This window comes from Chelonia mydas, chromosome 6 (genome assembly GCF_015237465.2).
Source record: "Chelonia mydas isolate rCheMyd1 chromosome 6, rCheMyd1.pri.v2, whole genome shotgun sequence".
In the NCBI taxonomy this organism is placed as follows: domain Eukaryota; kingdom Metazoa; phylum Chordata; order Testudines; family Cheloniidae; genus Chelonia; species Chelonia mydas.
The window spans coordinates 72,440,446-72,464,224 of NC_051246.2; the positions used below are offsets into that span (position 1 = coordinate 72,440,446).

At 42.3% G+C, this 23,779-nt stretch overlaps 1 protein-coding gene across 1 annotated transcript in view; it reads right to left on the reverse strand.

The window, feature by feature from the left end:
• RTF1 (RTF1 homolog, Paf1/RNA polymerase II complex component) overlaps positions 1-23,779 on the reverse strand; it is a 55,636-nt gene that overhangs the window by 20,215 nt on the left and 11,642 nt on the right. Inside the window, exons 4-9 of the mRNA XM_007055775.4 lie at positions 20,989-21,193; positions 6,733-6,847; positions 4,261-4,372; positions 2,872-3,007; positions 1,845-2,022; positions 537-619 (exon numbers count right to left, since the gene is read on the reverse strand). Of these exons, the coding sequence (XP_007055837.1) occupies positions 537-619; positions 1,845-2,022; positions 2,872-3,007; positions 4,261-4,372; positions 6,733-6,847; positions 20,989-21,193 (829 nt within the window). The remainder of the gene's footprint in view (positions 1-536; positions 620-1,844; positions 2,023-2,871; positions 3,008-4,260; positions 4,373-6,732; positions 6,848-20,988; positions 21,194-23,779) is intronic.

A 23,779-nucleotide genomic window follows, 5' to 3' on the forward strand; every position in this document is an offset into this window, starting at 1 on the left:
GCAAACCTGCACCAATATGCAGTCTCCAAACATCTGTGAGAATTAAGAAAGCAGGTGTCTCATTTTTGTACCTCACCAGGATGTTGTGAGGATCAATGTATTACCATGCTGAGTGCCTCACAATCTTTAATGGGGTCCATATAGGTACCCGAGAGAGAGATTTGATATGTCACCCTGTCCACCATCTGGTGTTTAAGCAGCACTGTGTGCCGATCCCTGTTCTACCTCTGCCATAGGAAGATACATTTTCCCATTGCCCTGTCTGGAGGTGGTGAAGAGGAAGAAGAAATACAGATGGCTGACATCGCACAGCAGGAATATGCAGACCTCCGCTCTGGCAGTCTCCAGATGAATTTCTTGGACAGCAAGGGAAGGAAGTGGCCATTTTGTGAGCTATTTACCACCTCCCTATTTAAGGGGGAAGAGCGTTCTGACAAGCAATCTGCTTTATGGCTCTTGTCTCCATATCACACAGGAAACATTCCATCCCATAAGAGGGCAATGTACCAATTGATAGAGTAATTTTATCACCTTACCGTAACTGTAGTCCTTTGTTTGTCCTGGTACCCCCAAGCTGGTAAACCTTTGCAGTTTCTACAACACCAGTTATTTCAGCAACCTAGACCATTAAAAAAAGATGTGCAGGAGAACAGACTGAGGACTAAGTTCATGACATTTTCTGAACACTCTCCGTACTTCGAAGTCCTCTCCGCTTGAGACCAAGCTTAGTCTGATTAATAATTCTAACTAGAAATCATCATTTAGAGCAAAGAAAGTTACACTGAAGACTCCTCCCTGCTATGTTAGCAGATATTATACAAGTTACTTCCTATAGTTTTGTTCTTCACCTTCAGCTAGCAACTAGCTGGCAGTTTATGATGCCAGCTGAAATAGGTATGGCGTTTAAGTGGTCTCAATTCTTCCCCAGTAGCATGATGTATATAATCCTACAGTAAAACAGCTGTATCTGGTATAGGGAGGAAATAAAATACACCTTCAGCTCTGCCCCATGTATTAGCACAATCACTCTGAAGTACCAGTTTTTGATTGGAACTTCAGAGGATGCTGCCATATTCTTTCATGTAGTCACTGTGATGAACAGCAATTAAATGATTAAATTATCTCCCCAAGGATAGTCAGATGTGTCAGATTGTGTAAAATAAAATAAATTAGCACAGGAGAAAAAATGGATCTATGGTCTCTCTCATCAGTTCAAAAACCCAGTTTGACAGCACTATCTTGTCTTCACTGTAGAGCATAGCTGGTGTTAAATCCTTTACCAACGTCCTCAAATTCACTATCAGTTTTGAAGCAGCAAAGCATCATTTCCCCAATTACCCTCTTTTCTGAAGAGCACAGGCAAAGTGGAAATGTCTGATACCGTAATGCATACTTTGATTTCTCAAGAGACGAAGCGGTAAGAATTTATGGGAGTGACCACAAATTACAGGAAGCGGGAATCATACTGATCCTTACTTGGTCACAGCAACAACTCAAAAACTAATTTTCAATACAGAATATAGAGAAGCAGAGCAGCATCAGTTAGGGTTGGAAGACTAGGTTTTCAATATTGTTTTAGTATGGCCCCAATTTATCGCATTGGATTTAGAAATCAGTAAGCTGCGGCTCCCTATTTGGTCACCTTTCCCCCCTCAACTTTTTAAAAAAAATACAGCCGTCTCCACTACTCTAACAGCAACAGGCTCCGCAGTACATAATGAAGAATTGTTTACTTGTAATCACCCAATAAATTATGGGCACTTTCTCGTGAGATACCAGACAAATAACGGTAGCTGTGAATACTGCTACCAAATGGGAATCAAATCCCTGGAAGACAAACTTACCCGATAGACAGGTTTACTGTTGTGGTTCCCAATGCCAATACGCACAAAGCAGCCGGTGACTGTCTTGGCAAAGAAAGGCATATGACACCAACGCTCCAGCTTATGCCGAGATAACCGTACCCGATTCAGTTCTTCAGGTAAGGAGACTGGCTGGGATTTGGGAGGAATTTCTTCTTTTCTGGTTTGGAAAAGACAAGGAAGACAAAAGGAATATAAATCTATTAGCACCAAACAAAGGGGCTTTAGATAAGGTGTGGACCACCAAATGCTAACTAACTGAAACATTTGTAAAGGAATTCAATTTGTCAGGATGGAACAGTGTAGCTATGTGAATTTAGTGCTCATGAGAGGTGTCCAATGGAAAGCCCTGGAGACCAAAGCCCTCTATACATAGGACAGGTACAGCATGGGCAGTAGTTTCCCTTACACTTCTCAACTATGAGCCATGTTCTTCAGGGTGCAAGTACTTTAGTCTCCAGGGCAATTTAATCCTTGGCTCAAGGTCACCAAATCACAAATCAATGGTAGTAAATTTCAGTCACTAAAAATATGGGCACAATTTGAACAGTAATGTAGGCTTCTTATCCCATCATTATGAGGCTCCTCAACCAGCCACTTTATACTCAACGTTTTTCACAATGCAAGTGTGTAGCTTCAATTTTTCAACACAACTGGGGCTATTTCAAAATGTTTCCCCAACTGGCTTAGCCCTCAAGGTTCAAGTGCAAACTCTGGTGCCAACAAGCAAGAATTACCTCACCTTCCAATCACTGAAGACAACAGGAAAGAACACACTTGGGCCAAAAGAGTCTTAAATCCTAGCTGCTGATCCAGTGGTGGGAAGCTGGACTATAAGAGGGAATGCAAATAAATCCCAAATCTACCTGCATATAGAAGCCTGCAAATGACATTGCCACCTCTGATGCACCAAATTGCCCCCACTTAATCCTCTGTACCAAAACATGGACAGGTATTTTAAACACATACACAGAACAGCAGTTTTCTATAACCTGTGCTCAATACTTACTCTTCCTCCTCATCAGATGAGGATGATCTGGACGTGCGATCACTCTTCTCACTAGACTTATCATCTTCCTCTTCCTCTTCATCGTCTGAGTATACTTCACTAGTTTTTAATGGCTGTTTTTTTGCAAGCAACTCAGCTGAAAAAAGAAATAATTGAGCCTTTATTTTTGCTGAAAGCTACTCCTTGCACATGTAACCCTCAGGCTGTAAGAGACAGGATAACCAGATAATTATGTGCTCACAAGCTGGAAACCACTTCATAGCATGCAGTTACACTTACACCTAAGCATTCAGTTAGTCACTGTAGGTATACTGTTTGAAACAGACAAACAGGAGTATGCAAAAGTTTCCTAAATCTCAACTGTGCTCATTTGAAACACTTGGTGGGGAATAGCAACGTGATAAGGAAACAGGATTCACATACACATACTTGAGCTTATCACTACCTTGCCAGTCTATCTGCTCAGGACACCAACTTTTGGAAGAAAAGGCACAAACCCTGAAGGTATCAGACCTTTTTAACCATTCTAGCCAAGGACCAAGGAAGGCCAAAAGACGGTGTCGCAACTGTAATCTGCAACAAGAAGCCTGGGGCATGTGGTGGAATGAACAAAATGTGTTCGGTTTACATGTATAGAAACAGATGGCCATAGACAAAACATTACTAAGAAATTAACAGAATCTGGGTGGTTTAGGGGATTAGTAATGGAACCTTTCATCTCGAGGTAGTCACTTGAACTATATCTCAAGCTGGCAGGAATGAAATGTTGCCATGTGCTCACGATTCAACAGACTGTGTCAAATTATTTGGTGGTTTCAGTCCACTCCCCAGTGAATACATATACATGTCTCACAAGCCACCACCGCCAACTGGCACCTTTGTTTGCAATTTCAGTCAAAAGACCAAGGAAAGAGAGAACATGGAAATGGCAGTTCTGGAGTGAAAAAAGGTCAAAATTGGAGCATGTTAGGGGTGGAATGTGAGAGCTTAAGGATTTTGGGCTAAGTTTACATGAAACTGTATTGAAGATTTTTTTTTTAAATTAAAAACCACACAGTTTTGGAGATATTACAGGGTTTAGAATCAGTACAGTAGGCCACTAAAGAACAAATGTACTGGCTTTTAAAATGGTGGAGGCAGCACTATAGGGAGAAGTGGGTTCAGGAAAACTCTGCCCAAATCAAGAACTGGGGGCACACAAGGAGGAAATGGGGCACAAGACCACCAGCATTAGTTTCAAAACCAAATCAACCCACTTAACTGAGTTTTTTATATTGACACCAGTTTAGAGACTAATGCCCCAGCATTACCTGTTATAGCCATATTACATGATTAGCAAACACTCCAAATTAGGTTCTTTGCAGGTCGACAACAAATGTTCATATTCACCTGTTCTGTTCTTCCTTTTCTCTCTCTCTGCTTTCAGTTCCTCCATGGCCTGAGATTTCTTATCCAGTTTCTCATCCCGCTTTGACCGTCGTTCTTTGTTGTGTGACATCACCTAAAGGGCGTGCACAGAGAACACTTCACTACCTAGCCACAGCTCAGACTGAAATGAGGAACAAAATTAAAAAAGTTCTCTATTCTAGAGCTGGTTGAAATTTTTCATTCAAACCATTCAATAAAGTCCCTTTCCCTGCCCCCAAAAAACCTGAAAATTTTCAGAAAAGCCTTTGAAAATCCTAAGCTCTTTGTCAAAACTGAAGATTGATATTTCAAATTTCAAAGTTTAATTTTTTGTTTCTCTCCTGCTTTTTCCTCCTTTTTTACTTCCTAATTCCCTTCTGCCACTGTGTGTTGCCTCGGGTTTGTTTTCACTTTTTTTTTTTGCTAAATTTCAGAACTTCTTCAATTTTGGAAGAGTTACAGAATGGCAAAAGCAAAAATGAAACTAACTTTGCCACTAACTTGGAGAGTCTCAGAAGTCTTGAAAAGTTAAAATGGCAAAGGAAAAATGAGTCAATCAAGGTAACATCATTACATCATACACCTGGACATCATTCATTTTATTGCACGCAGTGACAAAAAGGGAAAAAGGGGGATGATGGGGAAAAAGTTATACATTTTTCAAAATATATTTTGCACAGAATTTCAAAAAAGCTAAATGTTGTTCCATTTCAAACTCTGCAAGATGGAAACAACTTGAAGATGTCATTTCTCACAAGAGATTTTTCCATTTTGAGCACCTCTATCTCAAATACCTGGTAGTGTAATATGGAAGGTTCTATCAGCATAAGTCCTGAGCGACTTATGCAGGATATTCTTGGACAAAACCCTTCTAACACACCATTATCTGAGTGTTCTCTTTATGCTGTGTGTTACAGAACTACTATAGTACAAATGATTTGGGTTCAAGAGTTACTATTTTTCCCCCCTCCAGACTTTCTTGGTACCACAAGCCCAAGAGCATGGACATCAAGGGCAAAAACCAACTAAAGTTTTTAGATGTAGCTGAAAGTTTCCTGAAGTAGCTCTACTATCATCACTGTAAAGTCTGATCTTGGAACTTCCCAATGGAACACAAGCAGAAAGCTCAGACTCTTCCCTTTCCAGTGGTATAAAACTCTCATTTCTAGCCCTCCTGGGTTATGAGATAGCAGACTTTACAATCTGTCATTGGTGCAAAAGTGCATATTGCACAACCTGCACTTCAGACCAATGACATTTCTTTGCAAGGTCAAAAAGACCACCACCACCAAAAAAATCATCTCTCTGGCAGGTTGTTTTTCAAAAAAAAAAAAAAGTGCAGTTTGAAGTTGTTCAAATGTTTGGAATTTTAGAGGTAGCCCCTAGGAAAGATGGAATAGTTGGCAGAATACATGCCAGTCAGTTAAAGATGCAGGAAAAAAAGTAACATGTGGCTCTGCCATTTATCACATATAAGTAAAGTACACAAGGGAGGTTACCCAGGTAGGAGACAAAAGACTATATAGACAAAGTGGATTCTTTCTTTATATTTGCTAGATGACAAAAATTGTGTAAATTAAATTTCACACAGAAAGACATACTAAAAGAGCATTCAGGTTGCAAAGTGAAGCACTCAAGAGGCAAGAAATGCCGAAGTGTTCTTGCATAATTAACTCTTACCCCTTGTGCATATGAATTACAATACAGTCCTTCATGACATGAACACATTCCTTCAGAGCCCTATCTCTGGTCCTCCTAGAACATTGCCACATACACTTGCAGGTGTAATGAGAAATTCAGCTCAACTTCCTTATAAATGCAGGTAATAGAGTCATTAGAATATTGAGAGGTCATTCTTCAAAGAGAACTCCTGTATAAAAGTCTGTACACATGCACAACACACGTTTAAGAAGTTATAACTTAACTTAATGCTAAACAGATTTTCACCAGACTACAGAAAGTCTCTAGGTTGCAGATGTGCTTATTCTTTGTGCTCAAAAATGGCTTAACTGTTTTTGGTCAAACTCCCTTAAAAATGCACTTCCGCCATGACAACAAATGTGGGAAATTTCAGCTTGAAAGGTAAAAAGTTTGACAAAAAGATATAAGCAACAACAAAAAGCCACTTTAGAATGAAAGCAGTTAAGCAAATATTATATAATAGCACAACAAATATAGCTATAGTTTTTCTTTAATTTATACATTCTTTGTGAAGAGTCGCCTGTACATTCCTCAATAGACAAAAGATGTTTGGTAGCTTTATTTTTTTTATTTATTTATTTATTTTAAGTGATCTGAAAACTCAAGATTGCATTGAGCACAGAAGGGACCTGACTTCCCTGCCCCCTACCAGGTTGCCAAGAGGGGTATGGAAAGTGGCAGGAAGGAGGACAAAAGACAGCAGCATTCTTCTGTGGGATAAAGTGACTAGTAGTGAGAATTGCTGTTTCTTACCTGGCACTCCTGGATCTGTGTGAGCTTTTTCTTCTCCTGCTCTTCCTCTTGCTTTTTCTTTTTCTCCTTTTTTTCTTTCTTTTTTGCTGTTTTTAGTTTCTTCTTAATTTCAAATCTGGACATAAACAAGTGGGGGTGAAGAAGTAGATGAAAGTATCCCTCCTCGGGGGGAGGGATAGCTCAGTGGTTTGAGCAGTGGCCTGCTAAACCCCGGGTTCTGAGTTCAATCCTTGAGGAGGCCATTTAGGGATGTGGGGCAAAAATTGGGGATTGGTCCTGCTTTGAGCAGGGGGTTGGACTAAATGACCTCTTGAGGTCCCTTCCAACCCTGATATTCTATGATTCTATGAAAGGGCTGAAACCAATTTCTGGCATGACTCAGACAAGGACAGCATCAGATTCAAGGAGCATTACGGATTAAAAACTGAGATGGACAGTAAGTGTAAAATCTTGAGTTCTCTACCACTAAAATAGTGCCTGAAGTTAAAGAAAATGGATACATGCTCAGACTCTCACAGCTGAGCCATAGTTATGCCGTGATAAAGTGGGAATTGGAACAGTCAAGCGAAGTACAGTAAGAATCAGTAGTTGAAGTTTGATAGTAATCTAGAACCCAGACACAGACTCGTTGGAAAGGTACATGTGATACCACATTATACCTGGGGGAACAGACATACTAACTAGCAAATTTTGTTATTTGTTACATTGCAGCACAGTTCCTAAATGTAATCAGGTTCTTTAGATTTCAGCCTATAAGATTGTGAAGTTTCTTCTTCAGCACCTATACAAATCTCAGTGTTCAACTCCACAGCTATAGACCTTTCCAAAAGAACCAGAAAAAGCATGTATCTAGTATTCATAAGCTACAAGAAACAAAATAATCAAAATTGCATTTCAAACTTGGTCCCAGTTCTATTATACACATACTTCACATTATAAGACAGCCAGAGAACAAAGACATGGCTTGACAACTTATATTTATTATTATAAAAGTACAAATAGGGTTTCCATTCAAACACCCGCCAACTTAGGAAGAGACATGCACAGAATGGGTAGGAGTGCTGGAGCAGAGTGATTGAGCCTGCAGCAGAGAAAAGCAGCATATTTTTGATGCCTGCATATACAAACTCAACGCTGACCTGTATAGCATCATTTATGTAGATGGGTCTTCCCATGGGTTTGAATGTATTCCATGGAAACAATGTTAATTTAAGGAAGAGAAGAATCCAGATTTTCTGGTTAGAGAACACCATCTCCACTCTAACAGCCCAATCCTGCAAAAGATTGAGCATGTGAGTAACTTTACTCAACAAGTAGTTCCATTGGAACACTTAAACCCCAAAAAGAATGTTGAGGGGCTTTTATTAATGTGCTCTGTTGAGGGACCAGAGCTGAGTAAATGAGTTTCCAGTTCTCGTCAACCTCCTTTCAAGAGGCTCAGTCAATGAAGACTCTCTACCACCCCACTAAGAATCTCCAAAAACCTGCTGCTGAGCCCTGGAAGAAGATACCCTTTTTGGAGTGAGCAGAATATCACTTGCTACCCACTGGCCCCAGCTCCCAGGATGCTATCAGAAAACCACAATTAGTGTTTCCAGAGTTTCAAAACACCAGCTCCATGCTGGTGCCTCCCCATATCTTGTTCAACATGCAATACACCTTGCCTTAAGAGAAAGGTAAAGTAGAACGGAGGGGAAACTGGGCACTGAAGAGCACAGATCAGGGGAAGTTGGAACTACCCCACAAGGGGTGAGGAGGAGGCCATGTGGGACTAGCTTCTCCCTAGAGTCCAATCTCAACTTCCTCTTCCTCTTCTCCAGCACAGTGGCTCCCTCCAGGTTGCCGCAGCAGACACCTTCAAATATTCAAAGTTGACTATTCCAAGGTGTTAAATCTCCATAACCTAAAGGATGATCACATAAAACCACCAACATGTTAACATTTTTAGTTCAACTCCACTTTCCTAACGCACAGAACAACATAACAGCAAGTCACTGAGGTGGATCCAAAACATCATGGATTGAGGAGTTACATGGGTATATCACGGAGTATTTCCTCGGATGAGAAACTAAACTTAGGTCACTTCTCCTCATCTAGCAAACTTTTGCAAAACACTTTAATTTTTAAAGATTTGGCAACTTGTTCAATTTAAACAGAAGACCCTGAAAAGATCTTGAGCCGCTCTTAGCAATGCTCAGCTGTTTATAGATTTTCTTAGCCAGCATGGTAACTAGACCAACTGAGCAGATGGTTTGTAAGAGATGGGGATTCTCAAGTTATTCTCCTGGGGATTTAGAGAGACACTAGCTCTATTCTGGCCCTTTCAGTACAGCAGGAATTACCTGAGCATCAGGAATTCTGCACTGAAGGTGATCAAAGCAGTAGCAATGTAGAAGCCCATGTAAGTTTTTAAAATGAAAGGAAATCATAGAATATCAGGGTTGGAAGGGACCTCAGGAGGTCATCTAGTCCAACCCCCCTGCTCAAAGCAGGACCAATCGCCAATTAAATCATCCCAGCTAGGGCTTTGTCAAGCCTGACCTTAAAAATCTTCTAAGGAAGGAGATTCTACCACCTCCCTAGGTAACGCATTCCAGTGTTTCACCACCCTCCTAGTGAAAAAGTTTTTCCTAATATCCAACCTAAACCTCCCCCACTGCAACTTGAGACCATTACTCCTTGTCCTGTCATCTTCTACCACTGAGAATAGTCTAGAACCATCCTCTTTAGAACTACCTCTCAGGTAGTTGAAAGCAGCTATCAAATCCCCCCTCATTCTTCTCTTCTGCAGACTAAACAATCCCAGTTCCCTCAGCCTCTCCTCGTAAGTCATGTGTTCCAGACCCCTAATCATTTTTGTTGCCCTTCGCTGGACTCTCTCCAATTTATCCACATCCTTCTTGTAGTGTGGGGCCCAAAACTGGACACAGTACTCCAGATGAGGCCTCACCAATGTCGAATAGAGGGGAACGATCACGTCCCTCGATCTGCTGGCTATGCCCCTACTTATACATCCCAAAATGCCATTGGCCTTCTTGGCAACAAGGGCACACTCTTGACTCAGATCCAGCTTCTCGTCCACTGTCACCCCTAGGTCCTTTTCCGCAGAACTGCTGCCTAGCCATTCGGTCCCTAGTCTGTAGCGGTGCATTGGATTCTTCCATCCCAAGTGCAGGACCCTGCATTTATCCTTGTTGAACCTCATCAGATTTCTTTTGGCCCAATCCTCCAATTTGTCTAGGTCCCTCTGTATCCTATCCCTACCTGCCACCGTATCTACCGCTCCTCCTAGTTTAGTATCATCCGCAAATTTGCGGAGAGTGCAATCCACACCATCCTCCAGATCATTTATGAAGATATTGAACAAAACTGGCCCGAGGACCGACCCTTGGGGCACTCCACTTGATACCGGCTGCCAACTAGACATGGAGCCATTGATCACTACCCGTTGAGCCCGACAATCTAGCCAGCTTTCTATCCACCTTATAGTCCATTCATCCAGCCCATACTTCTTTAACTTGCTGGCAAGAATACTGTGGGAGACAGTGTCAAAAGCTTTGCTAAAATCAAGAAACAATACATCCACTGCTTTCCCTTCATCCACAGAACCAGTAATCTCATCATAGAAGGCGATTAGATTAGTCAGGCATGACCTTCCCTTGGTGAATCCATGCTGACTGTTCCTGATCACTTTCCTCTTGTGTAAGTGCTTCAGGATAGATTCCTTGAGGACCTGCTCCATGATTTTCTGCGGACTGAGGTGAGGCTGACTGGCCTGTAGGATCCTCCTTCTTCCCTTTTTTAAAAATTGGCACTACATTAGCCTTTTTCCAGTCATCTGGGACTTCCCCCGTTCGCCATGAGTTTTCAAAGATAATGGCCAATGGCTCTGCAATCACAGCCGCCAATTCCTTTAGCACTCTCGGATGCAACGCATCTGGCCCCATGGACTTAGGGACTATTTAGAAAAGCTGGACGTGCACAACCACCTCTTTCCCCACAGAGGGCTGGCCACCTACTCCGCATGCTGTGTTGCCCAGCGCAGCAGTTTGGGAGCTGACCTTGTTCGTGAAGACAGAGGCAAAGAAAGCATTGACTACATTAGCTTTTTCCACATCCACATCCTCTGTCACTAGGTTCCCTCCCTCATTCTCTAAGGGGCCCACACTTTCCTTGGCTTTCTTCTTGTTGCTAACATACCTGAAGAAACCCTTCTTGTTACTCTTAACATCTCTTGCTAGCTGCAGCTCCAGGTGTGATTTGGCCCTCCTGATTTCATTCCTACATGCCTGAGCAATATTTTTATACTCTTCCCTGGTCATTTGTCCAATCTTCCACTTCTTGTAAGCTTCTTTTTTATGTTTAAGGTCCGCAAGGATTTCACCGTTAAGCCAAGCTGGTCGCCTGCCATATTTACTATTCTTTCTACACATCGGGATGGTTTGTCCCTGTAACCTCAATAGGGATTCCTTGAAATACAGCCAGCTCTCCTGGACTCCTTTCCCCCTCATGTTATTCCCCCAGGGGATCCTACCCATCAGTTCCCTGAGGGAGTCGAAGTCTGCTTTCCTGAAGTCCAGGGTCCATATTCTGCTGCTTACCTTTCTTCCCTGTGCCAGGATCCTGAACTCGACCAACTCATGATCACTGCCTCCCAGATTCCCATCCACTTTTGCTTCCCCTACTAATTCTTCCCGGTTTGTGAGCAGCAGGTCAAGAAAAGCTCCCCCCCTAGTTGGCTCCTCCGGCACTTGCACCAGGAAATTGTCCCCTACATTTTCCAAAATGTGTTCCTCTGAGGGGTCCAAGCTTCTCTTATGGCACATAAGCTGTAATATAATGGCTATGCAGCATTCTCCACTTGGCTAAGGGAGAAATAAATGGATTCCCTTTTCTCCTACCCTCTGATTCTTTGCACAAAGCCTGCATCCATTCACCTCAATAGAGTGTTAATGCAAACCTAGAGACAACAGTTTAAATTCTCAGCTTCAACTACTTCCTCTGCTGATTGCTTTAGCAGAAACATGCATTTCAACTGAGGCTGTGAATGCAGAGTGGGTAGAATACCACCTGTTTTTCACGCAAACTGATTCATGAACCATCTTAAGACAGATATGGTTCAGAGAAGACTTGGAAGAAACTGCTAAAAGCAGACTCTTAACAGCCCTGCTGGGCCAGACTCATGAAGATCACATAACTGATCATACTGGCATGGGTTGTAAGCCAGAACCTTCCCCTCTACAGACCTGCCACAGGAAAGGTGGGAAGAAGAGATGAAAAACACTGAGAAAAAGCAGAATAGAAGGGAAAAATCTGTTTCGTGTAAACCATAATTTTGTCAATTACACACAACAGCACCACCTTTAACGGAAAGGATTTTGTCACTGAAATAGCAAGTCTGACGAGAGAGACACAAAACCCACTCAATCTAAAGCCTTGTCTACACTACAAAGTTTTGTAGACAAAAGGCATCTTTTGTCGACAAATCAGTAGATGCGTACACACTGCGATGCGACTTTTGCCAGCAAAAGTGCCCTGTTTTGGCAACAAATTAAAACCACCCCAAACGAGAGAGACAAGGCTTTTTGCACAAAATTTGTGTCTACAAAGTGCCAGTGTAAATACCATGCTTGATTTTATAGCTTTAATTGGCCTCCAGGAAGCGTTCCACAATGCCCATTGTGGCCGCGCTGGTCAGCAGTTTGAACTCTACTGCCCTGCAGCCAGGTAAACAGTTATTCTCCCCTCCCCGCCGAAAAACCCCGGGAATTTTTGAAATTCCATTTCCTGTTTGCTCGGCATGGAGAGGTCTCATCACATCTTCCCAGGTGACCCTGACAAGTTATTGCACAAACGTTTTCCCACTTAGACCACTGCGGAGCTGCTGGGTATATGGGGAGAGGAGGCTGAGCAGTCCCAGCTGCACTTAAGCCGTAGGACTTTTGATACCTACGGACAGATTTCTCGAGGCTTGCGTGAAAATGGCTATGATCGGGACACACTGCAGTGCAGAGCGAAGATAAAGGAGCTGAGGCAGGCGTACCATAAGGTGAGGGAGGCAAACCATTGCTTTGGTGCTGCACCTAAGACCTGCTGGTTCTATAAGGAGCTGGACACTATCCTTGGTGGTGACCCCACCTCCACTGCCAAGAGCTCCATGGATAGTTCGGCAGACCTGGAGGCGGCGGAAAGAGGACCTAACCCAAAGGACCAAGTCACTGATGAAGAGGTGGAGTTAGAGGACGATGTGGAGCAGACAGCCAGGAACTGTTCACCACTTTGGAGGTGTCTAGCCAGTCCCAGCAGTTCCTCTCCAGCGAGCAAGAAACAGGAGAGGAGACACCTGGTAAGTGGCTGTGGTTTGTGTAATGTGATGGATTCAGGGTATTGAAATGTACAAGGCTGGTTGTGTTTCTGTGTGCTGGACATTCCCTGTGTAGCTAATCAGTAGGGCAGAACAGGGTGTTGATGCATGCCCAGATCTCACAGGAATCCTCCAGAGAGATCTCTAGGAAAGTTTCCTGGAGGTACTTGGTAATCCGCTGCTGAAGGTTCCTTGGCAGATCTGCTTTGTCCTTCCCCCATAGTAGGAAACTTTCCCGTGCCATTTGGCAATCACTTGTGCAGGGACAAAAGCGGCACACAAGCAAGCAGCATAGGGACTCAGGGCGGAAGCCACAAGCATGTAGTAGATGAACCCTTGCTTCCCTTACTCTCAGCAGTGAAATACCTACTACAATGACCTCCCGCCTGTGGAAAAGTGTGGGAGAATTTTAGAATTTTTCCCCTAGCCAGCTGCACCACAACCCTTGCAGAGTGCTTTTTCCCCCCAGTCAACACTCATCATGCTTTGGGTGTTCACCGAGATGTGTGCTTGCCAAGGGTCAGTGAGAAAGTGATTATGTTACAAAAGGTATTTTACTGAAGTGTTTCAATGCTGTGCGTGAACTTAACAATCATGCTTCTGTGCATTGTTCCTTCTGCTTCAGCAGATGTGGCCTTCAGGAACACAGCACACACCAGCTGAGCGTCTCCGATAAGAAATCGCCGAAGACAGAGCAAAGAAGACATGTTCCGGGAGGTACTGCACTTCTCCAATGCAAAGAAAAGGGAACGAAAGGAGTGCTGGGAAGCCGAAAGGCAGGACAGAAAAGAAAATCAGGAGTTTGTTAAGGATGCTACTGAGCAGATGATTAAAGTCATGGAGGAGCAAAAGCGGATGCTGAAGTCCTTAATAAGGCTGCAGACTGAGCAGATGCGTGCCTGCCCTCCCCTGCAGCACGTTCACAATTCTTTTCCATGCCCCTCCCCCACCCCAAACTCCGCCCACATAGTCCTTTCTGCTTTCCCCTTCACTCCACCCCCTTGGACAAACTTTCAAAATGATAGCTGGACCTACATGCAGCTCTGAAGGTCTACCTTTCCCTGATACCTCCTTTCCCACCAAGCATCTTTGTGTGTGTGCGCTTTCTTGTGCAATAAAAGCAAAGTTTTTGAACGATAACTCATGTTTGTTTCCTATAAATTGAGATAGCAGGCACTACCAATACATACACAGGTAGGTCAAACATTTCCTTACTGGAATGTAAGGCTCCAAACGCCACCATTGCTTCCCAGGAAAACTACATGCAATGTAACATTGCAGCACCAATCGCAGAGACAGACATTACTGGTTTTTATTTTCAAATGTTGCCTCAAGGCCTCCCTGATTTGAATTGCTCCCCTCAGGGCCCCTCTGATACCCCTACCATCTGGTTGCTCAAAATCAGCAGTCAAGCAGCCTGCCTCAACACTCCATCCTTGAGCAAACGTTTCACCCTTAACTTCAAAGATTATCCAACATACAACATGTGGCTATGACCATGGGAATATTATCTTCACTGAGGTCTAACCTGCCATAAAGGCAGCACCAACACACCTCTAATCTGCCAAAGGCACATTCAACAACTGGCTGAGTAGATGCAGGATGACAGTGGAACCGCTCCTTACTGCTGTCTAGGTTTCCCGTGTAAGGTTTCATGAGCCATGGCTGTAAGGGGTATGCCGGGTCTCCCAGGATCACTACGGGAATTTCAACATCCTCCACTGTAACATTCGGATCTGGAAAGAAAGTCCCTGCTTGTAGCTTTCTATACAGGCCGGTGTTCCTGAAGATGCGTACATCATGCACCTTCCCAGACCACCCTGCGTTGATGTCAGTGAAAAGCCCATGGTGATCCACAAGCACCTACAACACCATGGAGAAGCACCCCTTCCTATTTATGTACTCCATTTCAAAGTGGTCTGGTGCCAAAATTGGAATGTGCATGCCATCTATCGCCCCTCCACAGTTAGGGAAACCCATTTCTGCAAAGCCATCCACTATTTACCGCACATTTCCCAGAGTCACGGTCCTTCTTAGCAGGATGGGATTAATTGCCCTGCACACTTGCATTAATGCAGCCCCAACAGTCAACTTCCTGACTCCAAATTAATTCGCAACCAACTGGTAGCAGTCTGGAGTCACCAGTTTCCACACAGTGATTGCCACACGCTTCTCTACCAATAGGGCAACTCTCATTCTGGTGTCCTTGTGCCGCAGTGCTGGGCTGAGCTCTGCACACAGTTCCAGGAAGGTGGCTTTCCGCATCCGAAACTTCTGTAGCCACTGCTCATCATCCCACAACTGCATGACAATACGATCCCACCATTCAGTGCTTGTTTCCTGAGCCCAAAAGCGACAGTCCACCCTCTGCAGTTGTTCTGTGAATGTCAAAAGCAATCTAATATTGCTCCTATCCGTATCACACAGCATGTCAGGCAACTGGGAGTCTTCTTCAGTTACGAATTTCACGATTAACTGCACTGCCATCCGCAATGTCTTCATGACAGTTATCAGCGCATCGGAGAGCAGTGCAGGATCCATCCCTTCTCACAAAGATGCTGGGGTGCACAGCAAACAAGGGCCGTTGAAAAATGCCGGGAAAGAAAGCCAGAAGCCCAAGGAACACTGGGAAAGAAAGCAATGCATCATGGAACATTGAGCCCAGTCCCAAGATAGGCTGTGATACGCTCCGCCTTCCCACAAGACCTAGCGGCAGAAGGCGTCGAGTTGGACTGTGGGATAGGTATCCACAGTGCACTGCTCACACTTTCTATGCTAGTGCCCCAAGTTTGGACGTGCTCTGCTGACAGAGGGATGAGTGTGAACATGCAATACAGATTTTTATTATAGTGCTTTTTGAGTGTCAACATAACTTTTTTTGACAAAACTCTGTAGTGTAGACGAGGCCTAAGATAGGAAACCAGAAACAACCCCCTGAAAATGACAGAGGAGAATGCTGAGAAGCCCACAGAAGAAAACAAAGAAAGGTTACATAATTTCTTTTGACTGTGTGTGGCTTAAATGTGTTGACTACAGATGCAGAGGTAGTTTATGCAGATAATTTCCAGATGCTCCCTCTCCAGCTTCCCTCCCACTTCTGGCCCATCCAAGAACTCTCACTCCCTCTGCAGTTTCCTTTCCCTTTCTAACTATGTGTTGCCCCACTATACAGCTCTCCATGATTTCTGAAAAAATTGCAGAGTCCAATACTACCTGTTAGATTTACCACTCTAGGCAAAGTATACTCCTTGTATAACCTCTCAGACCATATAATGGTATTTTAGAAAACAGTAATGGGGAAAGGCAAGAGAGAAATGGATTCTCTTTTGTACAGATTAGCTGGCAACAAATCCCTGAGAAGCAGCAGGAGCTTTAATAGTAGTAGGCAGAGACCACCCTATTATATCCAGCAATGAGGAAACAAGCTTTTACAGCTACTTGAACATCTGAGAGTTACAACATTAAGATGTGTCTAAGTTTTATCTTCTGTGGAGGGAGTGGAAAAATAGAAATTCCATTCCTCACACACTCACCACCATCTATTTGTTTTTGGTGGCATTGGAGGACATGGATGGCCACCAGTTCACACAGCACAAACTAATAGATTAATGTAGTCTATAGCCTTGTTAATTAATTAACATAGGAACTGACAGAACAGGACATACTAATTACATCTGGTCTAGTTGCCAGTTTCCAGCAGTAGCGAAATCTGGAAGCCTCAGTCAGTCCTCCTCCTTCCTCTGGTAGATTCTCAAAGAAAGGGGGGGAATCTCTATTAGGAATATTGCACAGCTGCTTTTATGGAATTAGACTCAAAGGGATCAGGTATTTGCTCAGCTACCCTGAGCCTTGGCTTCCTCTGGAGCAACTCTCTCCCAATATCTAGACTGATTCTACCTCCCTATTGTGATGTGATCCCGGCACTGTGGTGTTTTTAACAAACCTTAAAATTTAGGGGTTGGATTTCTATGTGAGCATGTAAATGCATCAAACCTTAGTCCCCTCATACCTTTGCTTTACACTTCCACATGACGTGAGCAGCAGTCAGTCTTTACCAACTGGTGCCCATTAGGTCTGACAGGGAAATTTCTGTACTATTTTTTCCTTCCCTCCTTCATTTTTTTGGTTTAAAAATAAATTAAATATAAAAGCTATGCTAATGCAACCTCAAAGTAACACACTGTAAATCACAAACCCAGTAAGATTTAAGACTTCCAGCAATACTTCCAGCTGTAGTTTCTATTCCTGTTTCTGTATACGTTTTACACACCATACAACACACAGGATGCGCAACAATGAGTTAATGTGGCTGTAGGATTTGTGATTTTACCTGTGTAACCTTGATGGTGCGTTAATTGTTCTTTCAATTTAATATCAATATTGTAACACACCAGTTTCTGTACAGATTATTAGTTATTTGTATTACTGTAGCACCTAGGAGTCCCAGTCATGGGCCAGGACTCAATTGTGCTAGGTACTGTACAAACAAAACAGACAGACCCTGTCCCAAAAAACTTATAAGCTAAATATGAGACAGGTGAATAGACTGGGGAAGACAAGGAAACAATGAGAGAATCTTGGACAGAATGATCAACAGTGGTCTCAGCACACTAACGGCGTACCCACTGTCAATATATTGTATTTCAAGGAGGGATTCAAAGGAGAATTTCAAGGAGGGATTCAAAGGAGAACAACAAAGTGGCTTTGTGAATGTTTACAGGGAGCTCCTCCCAACTACAGGGACAGCATGGGATCACACACGAAAGTGCTTGTTTGAAAGATCGTCACAGGCCAGTAGGAGGCAGGACTTCATCTCTCCATAGCAAATGAGAGAAGTAGGTTGGGGACTGATCATGAGGGGCCACAAAGGTGAAAACATGCATTTTATGTCTGATGTGATAGAGAATGGGGAGCCAGATGAGGAATACAAAGAGGCTGTGACATGGTCAAAGCAATGGACTAAGAGAAGGATCTCTGCAGCACTATGAACAGGGTAAGATTGCATTTGCCCACACCAGGAAAAAACAAAACAAAACCCAAAGGGTTCATGCAGGGTTCATGCACTAGGAAACATTCAGGGCACACCCTGAGTGTTGTGTAGGAGCAGTGCACACACTGCTCCTTCCAAGGACATGAACCATAAAAAGTCGCCCAGAGGACATGAACCGTGGGAAGCTTCCTTGAACTGGGCTCAAGACCTAAAAGCAAAAAATGTAATAAATAAATAAATAAAAATATTAATCAAAGTCATATTATTCCTTATTGTTTTCCTTTTGCAGTTAAAGTATATAATGCGCATAAGTAAAAAAAAAATTAAAAAAGGGTAAAAAGCCGACACGGCAGACCTTCCCGCTTGCTTGCTAAAAGCTTTGTTTGTCTTGCATTTAAACCACAACAAAAACCAATGTTGCAATAATTTACACACAAGGCAAATTAACTGAAACTATAGTGAACAACAGAATTATCAGACACAGAGATGAATGCGGCATGTTGGGGAAGAGTCAACACACAGCTTTTGTAAAGGGAAAATCATACCTCATCAATCTATTAGAATTATTTGATGGTGTCAACAATCACGTGGAAAACGGTGATCCAGTTGATATAGTGTACTTGGACTTTCAGAAAGGTTTTGACTAAGTCCCACACCAAAGGCTCTTAAGCAAAGTAAGGGATCATGGAATAAGATCATGTGACAGTCAGTACGTTTAGATTCACCCTTTTTACAAGACTGAGAAATTTTGTACAAATTATGCCTTGTGAGGTATCATTTGAAAACTCATGATGTGCTGATCATTATTGTCCTGGTCAAATGTGTGTGGCAACACTGTATGTAAAATTATAAGAGTCTACTGTATAACGTTAGTGAAACATATTCCAAGTTTAGAAAAGCAGGCACAAACAGTTCCTTGAAGACAAAAACCAAACTGATGCCTCAGCTAGGTATAAACAAAAATCAAATGACCCATCACCTAGTTAAGCGGCCATTCTTTAGCAGGAAAAAGGGTGTGAGCAAGAAATTTATATCCTGACAGTGGAACAGCTGGAAGTTCCCATGCAAACAGACTTGCTGTCGCCTGAATCCCAGCTGGAGATGATTCTCAAAGAAGGGGAATGCTATATATGCCTGGCTGCTGTAAGCATGTGGTGAGAGAAACCTTTTTGCTTTAAATTCACTTAGCTTTTAAGTATTAATTTGCATTTTACCTTTTATTTCTTTGTAACCATTTCTGACTTTTATACCTCATTACATGTAATCACTTAAAATCCATCTTTCTGTAGTTAATAAACTTGCTTTATTGTTGTATCTAAACCAGTGTACATTTGGATTAAAGTGTTTGGGCAACTTCATTTGAGATAGTCTGTCATTTTATTAATAGAAAATGATGTTATCTATGAGCTTGTATTGTCCAGAAGGAAAGAACTGGGTAGTATAAGACGTACATTCTGGGGACAAATCTGGGACTGGAAATTTGCTGGTGTAACTATGCAATATAATTCAGGAGTGAATGGCTAGAGCACTCTCATAACTCAGCTGGCAGTAATTTACTTGCTAGAGGCCGTGTGTGAGCAGGCCAAGAGTGGTTGCTCTCACAGCAAAGCAGCGTAAAATGCACCTAAGGTTGGAGAATTGAGAGGACACAGCTGTTCAGCAGTCCAGATTGTACCCTGAGTAATGTCACATGGTCTTCTCATGAGTCAGTAGCTGGTTAGAAGACAGGAAACAAAGGGTAGGAATGCATGCTCAGTTTTCACAGTGGAGAGAGGTAAATAGCAGGGTCCCTCAAGGATCTGTACTGGGACCAGTGCTGTTCAACATATTCATAATAAATGATATGGAAAAAGGTGGCAAAGTTTGAAGATGATACAAAATTACTTGAGATTGCAGTCAGCTTTGGATTTAACTACGAGTTACAAAGGGATCTCACAGAACTGGATGACTGGGCAACAAAATGGCAGATGAAATTCAATGCTGGTAAAAGCAAAAATAGTGCATGTTGAAAACATAATCCCAACTATACATAAGAAATTATGAGGTCTAAATTAGCTGTTACCACTCAAGAAAGAGATACTGGAGTCATCACGGATAGTTCTCTGAAAAACATCTGCTGAGTAGCAGTCAAAAAAGCTAACAGAATGTTAGGAACCATTAGTAAATGGATAGAAAAGACAGAAAATATAAGGCCACTAGATAAATGTATGGTACGCCCACGCCTTGACTACTGCATGCAGTTCTGGTCGCCCCATCTCAAAAAAAAAAAAAAAAAGATATTAGAATTGGAAAAGACACAGAGAAGGCAACAAAGATGATTAAGGGTATGGAACAGCTTCCATACGAAGAGAGATTAAAAAGACTGGGTCTGTTCATCTTAGCAAAGAGACAACTAAGCAGGGATATAACAGAGGTCTATAAAAGCATGAATGGTGTAGAACAAGTGAATAGGGAAGTGTTATTTACCCCTTCACATAATACTAGAACTAGGGGTCACCCAATGAAATTAATAGGCAGCAGGTTTAAAACAAACCAAAGCAAACACTTCTTCACACAACAAACAGTCAACCTGTAGAACTCATTGCCAGACGATGTTGTGAAGGGAAAAAGTATATGTGGGTTTAAAAAAGAACTAAAGAAGTTCATGGAGGATAAGTCCATCAATGGCTATTAACCAAGATGGGCCAGGACACAACCCTATGCTCTCGGTGTCTCTAAACCTCCAACTGCCAGAAGCTGCGAATGGATGACAGGGGATGTATCATTTGATAGCTGCCCTGTTCTGTTCATTCCCTTTGAAGCATCTGGCACAGGCCACTGTCAGAAGATGCAATCCTGGGTTAGATGGACAAGTGGTCTGACCCATTATGGCCATTCTTATGTTCTTAATTCATAAACTTACCTTCTCTTCAGCACTTCCCTCTTCTCTATCCGGTTAAACAGCTCCTGTTCCCTCTCCTTCTCTGTCATCTGTTCCAGCCGAGCTCTGTCCTCCTCATCTCCCATCAGGTCCTCCCCATAGCCATCATGGAACTCCTCATCTTCAGATGATGAATCTGAATCTGAGCTGGAGGAGGAGCTGTTGCTCTCAGAATCAGACACTTCACCTGAAATGAAACCATGGGACAGTTACGTTATGCTGCAGTAAAACTAAGTACTCCAGCTTGGCCCTACCAACAAGGGATGTGGAATATGGCATCTGTATTAGTTCTCCACTATGCTAGTAACAATAGTATGGAATAAGGAATCAGAATAAAGCCAATTAAATTGAAAGACAATACATTTAAAAACTCAAAATGGAATACTCAGTAGTGCATTCTGTGTGAAAACAATCTTCAAAGTATCATGGAGTCCAAGGATTTTACAGAATTTCCAAGAGATTATGGTGTCACTACTGTTCCACCATAACGTCCACTTAAAGATGCAATGAAGTTTTCATTTTGACAGGACTGTTAAAAATGTATTTTTCCTGAAATGTAGAAGTAACAAAAATATTGAGTGACAGAGTATGTGAATTTTTCACATTGTTTTGATGCAGATCAGGTTGACACACACGGAATAATAAGATATCAAAAGTGACTACCAGTTTTGAATTTTTCAATCCCTTTTGACAAGAACGTTAAAGTCCTGTGATCTGATTTTTGCCCCATATATTACTTTACATCTGCTAAGTAGGACACAGAACCTACTTATAAGTGGCATTAAGTTTCCAACAAGTTAGTTTTAATACACTAACATGAAGCTGACAGCTTAAGCACTGTCAACATCACCATTCCCATAGTTGTTGAAACAACAGAATGTTGTCTGCATAGGACTTCAGGTGACAACATTGCTAAGCTACAACACAGGCTAGAGCTGAGACAGACTACCCTAATGGATAGTTCCTTGAGGGGACCTTAAGTTCATCTCTCAACTCAACTGATGGTAGTTTATAGTTCCATACCCTTCACCACCCTTATTGCTAGGCAACCCAAGAAGGCAATTAAAACTGCCAGTACCTCCCCACCAACACTTTACAAACAAATTAGCTTCAGGCACTGCTGAATACAGAGCCCAGGCCTCTGATATGACCACCCAAATATTACCCAGCCATATTGCACCACAGATTGATTGTTCCACATTGTTATTTTAACCAATACACCATATTGCCCTCCCAGAGTCACGGATAGAATCTTGGATTCCTGACCCCATTCCCAACAGATACTAAAAAGCAATACAGCCCTAGGGCCCTATGAAACCCATTTTATTATTGTGGATTTTCAGATTTATTATTTTCTGATTGTTTTTCCCCCCCCATTTAAAAAAAAAATCCGTCTTTATGGGGTTTTTTAAATCAAAATTGTTTGATATATTGACAATTAAGTCGCCTTACCGTAAATGCATAAAAATGTTCAGATTTGGACTGCAATGGGAAAAACTGATTTTACAAAAACAGTCCTACCATTTAAACAAAACATCCTGCAGATATACAGTAACACATTTTAAATCACTTTTTAAAGTTGTGCTCAGTAATGTGACCAAACTGACACTGCTGAACAGTAACACAAGCCCACAGAAGTAAGAGCTCTTACAGTGTCAATTCAACTGAATTCATATTTGAATAATTAAAAAATTTTTAAAATGCACAAAGCATAAATATTTCATCCTTGGAGCAGTTGCCATTTTAAATTAAACTCAGTACTTTCAAACTTCTTATATTCTGAAGGAATGCTTAAATTCATTTTGAATGTGATTAAATAATTTTGAACTATCATATCAGTTTATTGCTGAGTCGCATTACAAATTGACAAACTTGAATGTCATTTTTGCCATCTCTGGCAGACATCTCCACTGTGATACAACATGGTTAGCCTCGTAGTGTTTTCTTCAGAAAGTGATTCCCTCTTGGCTGTAAGTAGATTTTTATATTTACTAAAGCTTCTTTATGTGTCTACAGAGCTGACAGAGAAAAAGACATAAGGGTAGGACAATCTCTGCTATTTTAGGCGCTCGTCCCTTCATAACCTTCCAGTAAGTGCAAAGATACAGTGCATCTGGGACAGGTTCATTCTCAGTGCTGCACAGAAATACCAGCCATTGTTTATACAGTTCTGGTGAGGGGTGGGTGAGAGGTGGTAGCTTGCTGTACTGATCAATGTTTTGTTGCATTGCTGGAGTTTGCCGGAGAGCTGCAACTCCTGTGAAACTAACACAGCAAGGAACTGAGTTCTCAAAAGCTTCATTTAAATCCCAGATGCTGGCCCTTCTCCCCTAGCCCTTGCACTCACGGGTGGCCCTAGCGCCCTGCGTGTCCCTCCCCACACCCTAGCCCCTGTGCCCCCGTCCCAGCATCCACTGGTCTCTTACCTCCGGGGCTGCAGTTAGCTCAGCTGTGTAGCCTGCACTGCCCACCTGCCACTGCGGTCCTAATGCCGGGGAGAGCCTGGATTCTGTATTATTTTGATTCCACGATTCTGTCTGAGTTCTCATTAATGGAGATTTCATATGGCCCTACATCCCCCAACTTCAAACTTGCAATCTAGCACAAATCCTTAAATAAACTCATATGCTTTTATATCAGCAGATTGGCATATCTAACTGTCACACAGTTCATTCACTTAGGAAATTATTCTGCCTTAACATTGCTGTGGTCACTGTTAAGTTTTTCAGTTAGAGTGAGTTTGATAAAGCTGGAACATATTGTTTTTCAGTAT